Here is a 13,744-nt window from a genome sequence, read left to right as displayed (position 1 = left end):
AGTTTAGGCTAAGAAAGAATTTTATTCAGCACCAGTTCAAAATCCTAAAATACACTTTCGTCGTAAATTTCACGGCAGAAACGGAGGAATTCGATAAATAAAAGTCGCATTAAATCTCTGTGTCTAGGTAGAAAGAGTCTCATTGACTTCAGCTTTTCGGTGGAAGAAAAACCGATTTACACACGCTATTACAGAAAACAAACAAGCAGACTGACAACTCCAGAACACATATTTGCATTCACTTACAATTTGACTTTCCATGAAATTTTAAAACGGAACAGAGGTAAATCTTCGAAGATTAATCGTTGTTGGAAATAAAAAATACTTTCCGTAAGATCTCTCTAACTGTTTTTCTTTTTACGAGAAAATCGTCGCATGATCATTTAACTCGTGTGTGTTTGTCATACCACTACTGCTGTTTCTTCAAAAGCGTATGCTTCTTTCTTCTTCAATTGACAGGTGTCACATTGTGACAGTTGCTTATCAAAAAAATGTTTCGGCGAAAACATTCTCTTTAACTTGAATAACGCTTGTTTTCTTTTAAACTCACTCGCCATCAAATTGTGAAGTTCAAGGAGGATTTTCCCGTACTTAAACTCGTCATTGTAGCCCTAAATCATTCGGGTTCTTTTAGCAATCATTGTTTTTATGATCCGTGAATTCACACGCAAGGCAAAATAATAAAAAAATTCTACCAGCTCAGTTTCCCTGAATTTGATGGAAATGTCTTCTAAGAAATATAATCGACTCTAAGATTTTCAATCTGACCAAATACAGAGAAGTTCTCGTTGTATATTCATTGCTTATTACGCGTACAGGAATGTCGATGTGATTTTGACACTAGTTGCTGGAACGACCTGAGGGTACGCTTATTGTCTTGACTGTAAACGTGGAATTAGGAGTTACATCTCTAGCGTGGATTAGTATATAATTTTGACATTTTAAATATCTTATTATTAAAAACTGGATCATTGGATAATGCAATTCAAGACTTTTTATTGGCTTAGCCATTATGGTATATCAGCCAATATACCATAATCTACAAATATGGTAAGCGTACGCGTCAGCTTAAAATCAAAAGGGAGCTAAAAAATCCAGTTTCTTCTTACAAAATAATAATTTCTTGAGGGCGTTTTTAATAAAACAATTATTCCACTCGCGCTTGTTGGATATGAGATGATTATAGCCAACTCGGCGCTACGCGCCTCGTTGGCTATCAATCATCTCATATCCAACGCGCACTCGTGGAATAATTGTTAAATATCGCGTCTTTTGCATTTAGGCTTATTGTTGTTTTGTGGTTAGATGTTCTGAGATACCAGCGCACAGACGGCTGTCGTTTCTCCGCGGCAAAGGCAATAAAAAAATTATTCTTGAAACTATGAATTACAACGCAGATCAGGATCTTCGAATCAATCAGTTGTCCTTCATTAGAAAATGATCGAGCTGTTCGTTCTTATAAAGCTGCAAAGTCGCTTGTTCCAGAATAAGAGTATTACGATTACGATTATTATCTTCGGTCGTCTGGCCAATCGACCGCCGCAGCGATTAAATCTTTATTCATTCGTCCATTCGTTCAACCACATCCATTCAAAAATTTTTATCAGTCCATCCGCTCGACTGCATCCGTGCAATTATATTTTGTCAGCCGTGTATCCGTTTGACTACACCCGTTCAAAAATTTTTGTCAGCCGTGTGTCCGTTTCACTTTATCGGTGCAAGAATTTTCTTCATCCGTGTATCCGTTTGATTTCATCCATGCGAATAGTTTTTTCAACCGTGTTTCCGTTTGACTTCATCCATGCGAATATTTTCTTCATCCGTGCATCTGTTTGGCCATTCCGTTTCAAACGGCTTAGCTATCCGTTTCTTATCTGTTCGCTTGCCGTGCATTCACTGGCTGTGCGTTCATTCCTAAGGAACATTTTCGTGTGAGAGGTCACATTTATTCTATTTCACGAATATATCGTAGAGACCAAAAATCAGTTTGAAACACATTTGAAAGAGCATCAGAAAGCGATCTTCTTTTGCCAAAAAATTCAGCTTTGTCAGAGCACACATGCCTAACTAACCTTACAATTGGGTGGGATAATTCTACAATTATCGCCCTTAATCGCCGCTACCACCAGCACCTTTGTTTGGAAGCTTAACATATTAACTCCACCCACACCTGTAAATCGTGCTGATGGCAGCTTACTACCTGACATCTATTTGCACCTTGTCAGAAAAAATTAGTGAGCATAACAAAAGACCTCTTAATGCAATGATCAGATCATCCCTGATGAAGGCGCTGGTCAGGAGTGCTGAAACGTTGGGTTCATGAATCGTTATTTTCCCAGTTATATTCATTAAATCCTTATTTAAGGAATTTTTAAGGAATTTAATTTGTTCGCCAAGGGAATGGCAGGAGAAAGGAACAGAACTTTACATTCATTAAATGAATGTACCAGAGTAGCATCAAACTATGTCAAATTCCCAGTTGTTTCGAAATCTTACCCTGAGGATGATATTCCTGATGAACAAGTCCTCTGTTATATGCTGAACTAGCCCCAGCATATGGATAATGACCATGTTCAAAAGATGGATGTCTGTTCTGACCTGACATGAATTGGATATCAAAGATACCATTTAGATACATGGGATTATGATTATCTAACTGCAGTTCAAAATGACTAAAAGGAAACACACATGATTCCCTGTAACTCTGAGTTTCATGCTTATGTCAAATCTGTCTGACAAGTGCATAAGCACGAAACTCAGAGTTACAGGGAATAATGAGTGTTTCATTTTAGTCATTTTTAACTGTATTTTGCTCTACACTTGTGTATTGAGCACTTTCCAACATCATTTGCTACAATTTCCCACAATTAATTTTCTTATTAAAATATTTTTGCTCATGGACTTTCTCATTCTGCCTTAAAAGTGAAGTCATGAAAGGGTACTTCAGAGCAGTAGCTGATAAAAGGCTGGTAATCAGTCATTATTACTGTGATTAATTCTAAAAACAAATACCAGTACTCCATTCTGCAGCTGCATGCTTGGTTACCAAGCCTTTGACCAGGAGTGAAGCTAAGAGTGACCATGTTGTGATACAAATTTTGCTGCTTTTCAAATGTAAATTACTTTCAATTTTTATCATGCTAACTAGATACTGGTCTCCGTCTCCTCACAGTCACCATCAGCCTCACTTCAAATCAAAGGCTTGGCAAAGTGCCCAACTGTGAAATAGCCTATTACCACAGTTTATCTGCACTAACTTTGAGGAAAGGTTCGGGTTTCCTGGTTATTTGGATGTGCAAAGGCTGTTGGAAGAATCCCCTGACTAGAATCCACTGCTAAAGAAGCAAGCAAGCCATATAACTGGAGGATCCTTTCCATGTAAAAGCATAACACAACTTCCATTCACAAGTGCTCTGAGAAATGGAATGGGTTGAAACACCTTAGGAAGTTTTGAGCACTTAAAATAATGTAAAAGCGTCAGTGACGAGTTTTAGGAAAAACATCCTTGAGATAACTGCAGTACTTACTCGTAGCTGCTACACTAACTACTGCCATGTTAGCAAGCAAGGGAAAGAAGTAAAGAGGTAGGAAAGAGTAACTAAAGCTACAGAACCAGTCAAAATCCAACACTCTTCACAAGCTCCTAACATACAGTAGCTGGGAAATGCTTAACAATATCATTCTCACTGTTTGGTGAAGAATTCCCAGTTGTTTTGTCATCTTACCCTGAGGATGACATTCCTGATGGACGAGTCCTCTGTAATATGTTGAACTGGCTCCAGCAAATAGATACTGACCTTGTTCAGACGATGGATGCCTGTTGTGGTCTGACGAGGATAAGAAACCAAACACCATGAAACTGTAGTCATAAATAAACTTATTAAGGGTACTCTACATACATGAAGCACTACGGTACACCAGTGGGTTTATTTTGAGATACAGTGACTATAGGAAGAGGAAACTGTTCACATTCCATGGATGAATGTGGCAAGTGACCAACAGGGGGGCCTTCTGCAGCTGCAAAAGATAATTTAAATGATTTCAGTGGAGTCTTCTAAGTTAACTCAACTGGTAAAAGCCAATTCACAGGTACATGGTTCTGGCACAAAATTTTGTACTAGAGGTGATCTTTGTAGGGGTTGCATGTTTGGGAACCACTTTGAGATTAATTGGTCTATCAGTATCATTATATCCTGATGTTATTGTACCTTCATGATGAACAATGTGAGATGATTCTTCTCTAAGTCCTTTGGGATGCTGATCAGCTACAAGGATAGAGGTAAGCAACAAAAGAAGAATGCATTAATTTTCAATTACATTCATGAAGCTTGAGGATAAGACAAGATTCTAAAAAGTTTTAAGCATTCAGTGAGTGATTATAAGAGCAAATGCATTTTCTGTTATTGCACTTTTTTTCTTTTTTTTTTTCACCAAACACATAAAAGCCACGTAAATTTTTACTTTATTAAAGATCAATTAATTTTTATTGAATAAAAATAAATTTTGTTGAAAAAATTAAAGGAGATTAGCTTACCAAATGTGAGTTTGTACATCCTTTCTCCAAGACTTCTACAAGGCTTCTCCCAGCTGTACTTCTCAAGATAGTTTGCACGAATAAACATTGACTCTTTTAGTCGCACTTCCCTCTTTTTCTGACATACATTCTTGATTTCTTTGGCCCAGTCTTTGGGATCTTCTGAGTCTACCACGCAGTAGGAGCCTAAAGGAACTTCCTTCAGAGCTTCTCCAAGTCCCGAATTGCCACTGACAAGTATGGGTAGACCAGCAGATAATGCTTCAAGAGCTGTTATTCCAAATCCTTCAGTCCTGGATGGCATTATTGCAAGATCCACTTCACAGAATAAGTTGGCTAGGACTTCTCTGCTATCATTAAAGCTACGAACAATAAGCTGATTCGGACTAATGCCATGGCGGTACAACTTTTCTGCCATTTCATCTCCTTTTCCTCCAGGTGGGCATATAAACCTGAGTTTATAGGATTCACATTTCAGCTCAGCAATTGCTTCAGCAGCTATGTCGTACCCCTTGACATTGAAATCTTCATGGCTGTCACCACTTCCAATAACAAGAACACAAGAATGTTCTTCTTTCTTCAGTGGCTTGTTCTACTTCCAAAAACTCTGAGAAAATGCTTGGAGTAAGGTCAAAAACTTTTTGTTGTTGTTTACCATGACAAAGGCGACGATTGTAAACATCTGCCAGCTTGGGTCCAATGGTAACTACTTGATCAGCCATCTTACAAAGTTCAATTTCTGTCTGCTGCATTTGTTCACCTTCTGAAATGTTTTTGTACATTCCATCTTCTTCAGGAGCAGAGTGAACAACTTGAATCCATTTGCAGTGACTGTAAATTGAATTTCTCTTCATAAGTGCAATTAGTCGGCCAAGGTGGACTCCATGACCAATGACACAGTCCATTGTATGGTTTCTGGGAGGAGCTGACAACCAATAAATGGGCTCTAAACCAGGAACTCTACCTGCTTCAATGAGTTTCACATTGTGACTTTCAGCACTCCTCCTGTCCTCTTCACTGCAGTTTGGTAGTAAGACACTAACATCAACATTAGAGTGTTTAGCTAACTGGATGGCTAGCTCTCGGTTGATAGTTGCCAAGTCTCCATCAGTTGATGATTTCCACTCACTACTCAGAAAAGTGACTTTCAGTGTCCTGTTTTCCTGGCCTTCCTGTGATGTAGAGGCTACACTAGGAGTAATGGAATCCTACAACAACAAAACAAGAATGCTATTAAAAATAAGAGGTAAAACAGCAATAAATCACAACTATGGATGTTCACATTCTTAAGTAAACTTATAGTCAAGTTTTCTCTTATGCTACAAAGTTGGTTACAACTAGATAGAGACATATTTAAACCAAGAGAATATTAAGTTGCTTTAGAGATCTACATTGTCACTGCAATATTACTCACTCATAACAACCATTACATTTGTAAGGAAAGTGAAGTTATGCTCAAAAGGTATTCCTTTTCAACCTACTTTGAAACTGGTACATGCAGTTTCATAGATGACATTTAGGAGATAAAATAATGATGTGGATGAATGTTTGTCAAAGTGAAGGGTTGGTATTTGTAATAGTGTACATTTTTTACCATTCCTCTTACTACCTTGTGTAGTCTTGACATCACAGAGAGCTTTTAAATTTGAAAGATTAAGCTGAAAAAAAATTTAAAAAGTGAGTTCACAGTCCATTAAATCTTTTTATTTCCTCTCGCAAATGTTGTTGCGACCGCTTAATTTAATTTGGTGTTGAAAAATATATCTCAACAGTCAATACTTGAGAGGAATGATATCCTTTTAAAAACAGACAGTTAACAACAAAACTTAATGATACTAAAACATACCAATAGTAAATCATTTGAACACAACTCTGATTGATTTAAACCCCACTGCTCAAATTCCTTTGGTCCTTATTGTTAATACCAATCATAGTCAGAAAGCTACATTTTTTTACCTTCTCAGCAATTTTCTTGGATAATACTGGAGGGATGAAGTTAGAATTTGGACAAGATAGGACACATTATCAATGGAAGAGCAACTGTTATCACATTCATCAGATCATTAATATTTTGGAATTAAATCTAGTTTGAAATAGGGGAGGTAAATTTGCTGAAAACCTGAGTGTGGTTGCAAGCCTTGTCCTATATTGCTTTTAATTAGACATCTAATTAGTGCACTAAATTTCTTTTTCACTTTATAGATGTTTTGTAGAAAAAGATATGGTGTTGGTTTCAATTTTGGGTTCTTTTTCAGGCAACTAGGCAGACAGGATATTGTTTAATTAAAATAAATGCTTCAATTTCTTTCAAAGTTCAAGTCCATTTCAATTTCTAGATGGAAACATCAACATTGAAAACATCAAACCTCAAGAAAGTGTAGATGAAAAAATCAAGCTACATCAGGAAAAGGACTGACACTGCTTGAGGCTCATGTGTCAGAAAGCATTCCTACTGCTGGGCGTTGACAAAATCTGGACCGGATTGGATTGGATTGGATTGACAAAACCGGGACCGGATCAGACCGGATTAACAAAAACCTGGATCAGATTGTGTCCGATTGACAAAACCTAGACCGGATCTGAAAAAAATCAGATCGCCAGGAATTTCCCGCCAAAATAGTCATGTAACATCTCATGATCAAGTTTTGGCATAGAAATAAGACTGCCTTTCTTCGCAGCTCAGTGAAGCAAAGTTGTAATGGCTCTTTTTCGTGTAAGATATTCCACAGGTGCCCCCAGCTCACTACTCTATAGGTATAGTTGTCTTGAAGACAATCACAGATGAAATTCTGCACTGAAGATGTTTTTAATCTGGTACGCAATCTTCTGTTAGTCGGTACAGCTGTAAATTATATAAAGCAGAAAGCTAGAGACTCGAAACTGAAGTAAATATTGAATTACAAAAAAAATAACAACACAAAAGCGACAACTCGCATATTTTTGGGCATCTTCAGGCTTAAATAAAACGTCAACATCAAAGGGTAAAAGATGACCGAAGAAACAAACTTTCGCCTGTAGAGACACACAAAACAGCACACAACACAATTTTTTGAGCACATGGTAGCAAAATTCACGTGATCCGCACAAGGGGGATCAGAGGGGCAAACTGTCCCTAACAAGTTGTTTCACCTAAACAAGCATAAAGAACTACAGAAAACAGATGGGGTGAGTTCACATACTTTATTATTTTAAAAACTATAGATAAATTGTGACCTCTCACAGGAAAATGTTCCGAATGGTTAGCCGTTTACCAGCTGTTCATCAGCCATTCGAAAAGATTGGCATGCCGTTTGAATGCCTCAAGCTATCCGTTCTTGAATATTCATCATCCGTTCAAACCGTTCGAGCTACCCGTTTAAGCAACTTCGTCATCCGTTCGAACGCCTCTAGCTAGCCATTCTTGAATATTCATGATCCGTTCAAACGCCTCCAGCTATCCGTTCTTGAATATTCATCATACGTTCGAATGGTTCGAGCTATCAGTTCAAGAAAATTCATCAGCCGTTCACTTGGCACTTTGGCAACGATGGTAGTAACATTTTTGGTGTGATCGCAATCCATATCTTCTCTCGTTGAATTCTCCATTTTGGGATTGTGTGAAATGGCGGTAATTGACACAAGTTGTTAGCAGTTACCAAGGCAATGCATTTTTGATGGACAGACAGGGAAGCCGGGATTATGGAAATTTAAACCTGAATTGAAGTTGAGAAGTATGCTTTTCGTGTGCAAGCTCCTTGGTTGTACCTTATCTTGATCAGTCGAATTCAATAATAAAAATATTAATTATAATCCATTTGAATGCACCGAAAGCGAAGTCAAGTTATTCAAACAATCGAGTTTTGACTAGTTTCAAGTGATCTTTTCACAGATTGTGTCAAATACCTCGCGCAACTTAACACCACATCACCCAACACGTGACGCTTTCATGAAATAATCCTTTGCTTTGGCTCAAGACCAGAGCTTAGGACGCCTGTGTTGGCATTCGTTTTCACGAAAGCTAGACCATGCCCAAAATAGGATTCTTTTTTTCTTGTTTTTCGCTTAGTAGGAATGATTAACGTACTATTAAAATTAAACCGATTTGATCAGACTTGTTTAAGTTCTGCTGTTCTTGCCCATTAAAAACCTAAAAATTCTACCTTTCTTTTATTTATCTACATCTACGCAAAGGAATCATAAATTTAGGAAAAATCGGCTGAAAAAGAAGATAAAACAAATAGGTCTTACGGCTGAGTAAAAAACCTTCCAAAGCCGTGATGAGTTGTCCGTACCAAGTACTAACGTACTAACGTACTAAGCAAATTCAGAACAAGCCGTGATGAGTTGTCCGTACCGATTACTAAGGTACTAACGTACTAAGCAAATTCAGAACAAGCCGTGATGAGTTTTCCGTACCGATTACTAAGGTACTAACGTACTAAGCAAATTCAGAACAAGCCGTGATGAGTTGTCGTACCGAGTACTAAGGTACTAAGGTACTAACGTACTAAGCAAATTCAGAATAAGCCGTGATGAGTTGTCCGTACCGAGTACTAAGGTACTAAGGTACTAACGTACTAAGCAAATTCAGAATAAGCCGTGATGAGTTGTCCGTACTGAGTACTAAGGTACTAAGGTACTAACGTACTAAGCAAATTCAGAACAAGCCGTGATGAGTTTTCCGTACCGATTACTAAGGTACTAACGTACTAAGCAAGTTCAGAACAAGCCGTGATGAGTTGTCGTACCGAGTACTAAGGTACTAAGGTACTAACATACTAAGCAAATTCAGAACAAGCCGTGATGAGTTGTCGTACCGAGTACTAAGGTACTAAGGTACTAACATACTAAGCAAATTCAGAACAAGCCGTGATGAGTTGTCCGTACCGAGTACTAAGGTACTAAGGTACTAAGGTACTAACGTACTAAGCAAATTCAGAACAAGCCGTGATGAGTTGTCGTACCGAGTACTAAGGTACTAAGGTACTAACATACTAAGCAAATTCAGAACAAGCCGTGATGAGTTGTCGTACCGAGTGTTAAGGTACTAACGTACTAAGCAAATTCAGAACAAGCCGTGATGAGTTGTCTGTACCGAGTACTAAGGTACTAATGTACTAAGCAAATTCAGAACAAGCCGTGATGAGTTGTCGTACCGAGTGTTAAGGTACTAACGTACTAAGCAAATTCAGAACAAGCCGTGATGAGTTGTCCGCACCGAGTACTAAGGTACTAACGTACTAAGCAAATTCAGAACAAGCCGTGATGAGTTGTCGTACCGAGTGTTAAGGTACTAACGTACTAAGCAAATTCAGAAGAGGCCGTGATGAGTTTTCCGTACGAGTACTAACGTACTAACCAAATTTATAACAAGCCGTGATGAGTTGTCCGTACCGAGCACTAAGGTACTAAGGTACTAACGTACTAGGCAAATTCAGAACAAGCCGTGATGAGTTGTCCGCACCGAGTACTAAGGTACTAACGTACTAACGTACTAAGCAAATTCAGAACAAGCCGTGATGAGTTGTCGTACCGAGTGTTAAGGTACTAACGTACTAAGCAAATTCAGAAGAGGCCGTGATGAGTTTTCCGTACCGAGTACTAACGTACTAAGCAAATTTATAACATGCCGTGATAAGTTGTCCGTACCGAGTACTAACGTACTAAGCAAATTTATAACAAGCCGTGATGAGTTTTCCGTACCGAGTACTAACGTACTAAGCAAATTTATAACAAGCCATGATGAGTTGTCTGTACCGAGCACTAAGTTGTTCTAAGCCAGTTGTTCTCCACTACATTACGCATTAAAAATAAGGTCCACACCACAAAACCACAAACCCCAATGGTTATCAATATACTCCTTTTTTCACAGACTAAATCAAATGTTCAATTTCATGGCATGCATGAAAAGAACGAGAGTTGTAGTTAGTACGCTAGTACGTAGGTATTCATGCTCGCTGGAGAGCTGTAGTTAGTACGCTTGTACGCTAGTACGCAGGTATTCATCCTTGCTCGAGAGGTTTAGTTAGTACCCTAGTACGTTGGTGTTCATGCTTGCTCGAGAGGTTTACTTAGTACGCTAGTGCGTAGGTATTCCTGCTCGCTCGAGAGCTGTAGTTAGTACGCTAGTACGCTAGTACGTAGGTATTCCAGCTTGTTCGAGAGTTGTAGTTAGTACGCTAGTACGTAGGTTTTCCTGCTCGTTCGAGAGCTGTAGTTAGTACGCTAGTACGTAGGTATTCCTGCTCGTTCGAGAGTTGTAGTTAGTACGCTAGTACGCTAGTACGTAGGTATTCTTGCTTGCTCGCTCGAGAGCTGTAGTTAGTACGCTAGTACGTAGGTTAACATGCTTGCTGGCGAGAGGTTTAGTACTGTTAGTACTGTAGTACTGATGAAAGCTGTTAGTACGGTAGTACTGATGAATAAGCAAAAATCTACAGAAAAGCAGTCCTATAATGGGCAGCATATGACGAAACCATCTGTTCAAATAATCTCTACAGGCGATCACTTGTTCGACCGCTGAGCCGTTTATCCGTTCGATCTCATCTGTGAGGCTCATCTTAGTGTTCGAAAACTTAGCCGTTCATGCATTCCATAATTTTCATTAACCGTTCATCCATTCAACCTAATCTGTTCGAAAATTTTAATTAGCTGTTCATCCATTCGACCTCATCCATTTGAAAATTTTAATTAGCCGTTCATCCGTTTGAACTCATCTATTCGAAAATTTTCCCTAGCCGTTCATCCGTTTGACCTCATCTGTTCGAAAATTTTAATTAGCCGTTCATCCGTTCACAGTATCTGTTTCGAACGGCTTTCCTAGCCGTTCGTCACCCGTTTGCTTGCCGTTCCGTTCACTGTTCAAACGGCTACCGTTAGGAACATTTTCGTGTGAAGTCACAATTATGCCATAAGAAACACATTTGTAGCCTTGCACACTGTACGTAGCTATTTTTAAATTTATTTAAACATCATAAATTACTGACCCATCACGGTAAATAGTTGCCAAAAAGCCTTTTAAGGAGCAATTATTAAAGATTATCTTTATCATAACAAACGTTTTGATAGAATGCTATTATGGAATCCATACACTGTTTTATAGAGTGCTCAAAATCGATGGTTGACACTGTAATGTAACACCGCTTTTCGCAGCAACACTGTCACAATACGCCACTTGCATTGTAACACAACACCACTTTCCCGTCACGGTCACGCCTGCTATACATTTCGTATTGTGAGCTTGAGAACGTCTGTGGATATTCGTTTTCAACTACAATCAGTTATGGACAAATTGTAGCGGCCTCAGTTGACCAGCACTTGCTTAGCAGGTGTCGTTACCTCTGATAGAAAACTTAAACATCAAGCGCCTGTAACTCCCGTGAGGCTTAGCGCTCACACTGTGCATGGCAAGAAAAACAGTCACCATGTTTGACATGTTTCTCTTAAGGCTGCAGAACTTGTATGGAATTCTGGATATTTTCCAAGTTTACTAGCGGACAGCTCCAATATGAGGTACGTTCTTTCACTAAAATTGATATAATTTGTTTGAATTTCTACAACCTGTATTCACTGTTGATTTCGTTTTTATGGTATAACACCTACTGATCCAATTTTTTGGGATCCGGTCCGGGTTTTGTCAATTGGACGCAATCCGATCCAGGTTTTGTTAACCCAATCTGATCCAGTCCAGGTTTTGTCAATCCGATCCGATCCACTCCAGTCTGGATTTTGTCAACACCCCCCCTGCCAGTTGTGTCTAATTCCACTTTAAGTAGTGGCAAGATCTGATTGTTAATTCTCCCCTCTAGCTGCTTCACATTTCCTTATAGATTAGTTTTGAGAATTTGGTGTTAGATCAGGATAATAACTTCTACTTGATAAGTTAAAGAGAAGAAACAGAGAAAAGGCTTGCAACTTGGTTAACAGCATACTTATCACTTAATGAGTGAGTGACTCATCTGCATATTTGGGTCACCTTAAAAACTTGTTAATACACTCTGCATATTCACAAGTTAAAAATACGATGCAGACTTGGATAAGCCATTTCAAATTAACTTTGGCCTCTTTTTAAAAAACAAGGCCTGGTGCTTAACCATTCTTGGGAAAATGAGTTTAATTTACATGTGAATGATAACCTATTATGATATGCAAGGATGAGCACCAGGACTCGCTTTGAAAAAGAGGCTAAAGGTAAGGCATAATTCTCCAATCCGGGACCTTACTTAGATATCTGTGAAACTGATCCATCGAATTATCTGCGATGCAACTAAACGATCGAAATTCCACTATCCGTTACTAACGACGAAAAATCCTCCGATTAAGAAAATACTTGGACCGAAAGCAATTCTTCTTCGCTTTTTGGTACCATTCAGCTCATAACACCTCACTGTTGTTAACTGACGGTGCAGGTAGCGAAAACACGCACATCAAGTTTTGACGTAAATTAGATTGAAAACTTTTTACAAAATTAGATACATTCCTAACTTAGTGGGCTTCTCCTGAAGAAGTGTTCTTAAGTTGGCAAAAAGAAGAGCTATAAGCGAGTTTCCAGACGACGCAAACGCAAGCCCTACTCAGCACATTCGTGAGGTCTGAGATTACAAATTGATGACCATTTGCATGTTTCCTCACTACAACCTTGGACATAACGTGAAGGAACAGTTAATCATTTAGAAATAACCAGAAAAACTTTAAATCTGAAAAGTGGCATCGAACGGTCCCCGAAACGATGGAAAGTCGTAATTCCCTAATCGCATACCTTTGATCACTCGGGCACATGTAGATTGTTGCTACATACAGGTTTCCATGGCTAAAAGCCTCTAAAAGTTATGACCACAACCTTTCGGATGAACCAATCACTCGAAGACATGATTACAAGCTAAAGAACTTAGAAACTCAACCCATGATTGATGCAAACACTCCCTTGCTTAAAAGTCTGCTCCATCGAAGACCACTTTTCCGCATCAAGAGGGAGGATGAGGTTGCGTAGTAACTTCTCTTGGTCACATGATTTAAGTTCCCAACGATGTGTGGACAATGGACTACGGCACGGTGGATTAGAAAGTATGTCGGATAATCCCTGGAGGTTTAAAGGTGTACGATTTTGGAATGCGGTTAAATGAAAGGCTTAAAATGCCGACACTCATCCAAGAATGTTCCAACAAATGAAGGAGACAGTTCATCATCAATACTGAGAATTGCTCATGAAATTGGGAGTAGTAATTTGGTTAT

The 13,744-nt window shown here is 38.8% G+C and overlaps 1 protein-coding gene and 1 non-coding gene across 22 annotated transcripts in view; both read right to left on the bottom strand.

The window, feature by feature from the left end:
• Positions 1–13,744, bottom strand: part of LOC111343956 (uncharacterized) — a 98,465-nt gene that overhangs the window by 25,653 nt on the left and 59,068 nt on the right. For 19 of the 21 annotated variants that reach the window (XM_088738659.1, XM_088738658.1, XM_088738656.1 and 16 more), the window contains one exon: positions 2,497–2,598. The exons of the other annotated variants lie outside the window; for them this stretch is intronic. In XM_088738659.1, coding sequence (XP_088594785.1) covers positions 2,497–2,598 — 102 coding nt within the window. The remainder of the gene's footprint in view (positions 1–2,496; positions 2,599–13,744) is intronic. 21 annotated transcript variants of the gene reach the window in all.
• Positions 3,276–13,683, bottom strand: LOC111319507 (uncharacterized). The gene is made up of 6 exons (XR_015993255.1): positions 13,272–13,683; positions 6,144–6,192; positions 4,535–5,742; positions 4,209–4,265; positions 3,726–3,827; positions 3,276–3,413 (listed from the first exon to the last, which is right to left on the bottom strand). It is a non-coding gene; the product is annotated as an uncharacterized LOC111319507 (transcript).

Source organism: Stylophora pistillata, chromosome 11 (assembly GCF_964205215.1).
Source record: "Stylophora pistillata chromosome 11, jaStyPist1.2, whole genome shotgun sequence".
NCBI classification, from domain to species: domain Eukaryota; kingdom Metazoa; phylum Cnidaria; class Anthozoa; order Scleractinia; family Pocilloporidae; genus Stylophora; species Stylophora pistillata.
Note: the sequence above shows the minus strand (reverse complement) of the source record. Positions and strands in the feature narration are given on the sequence as shown.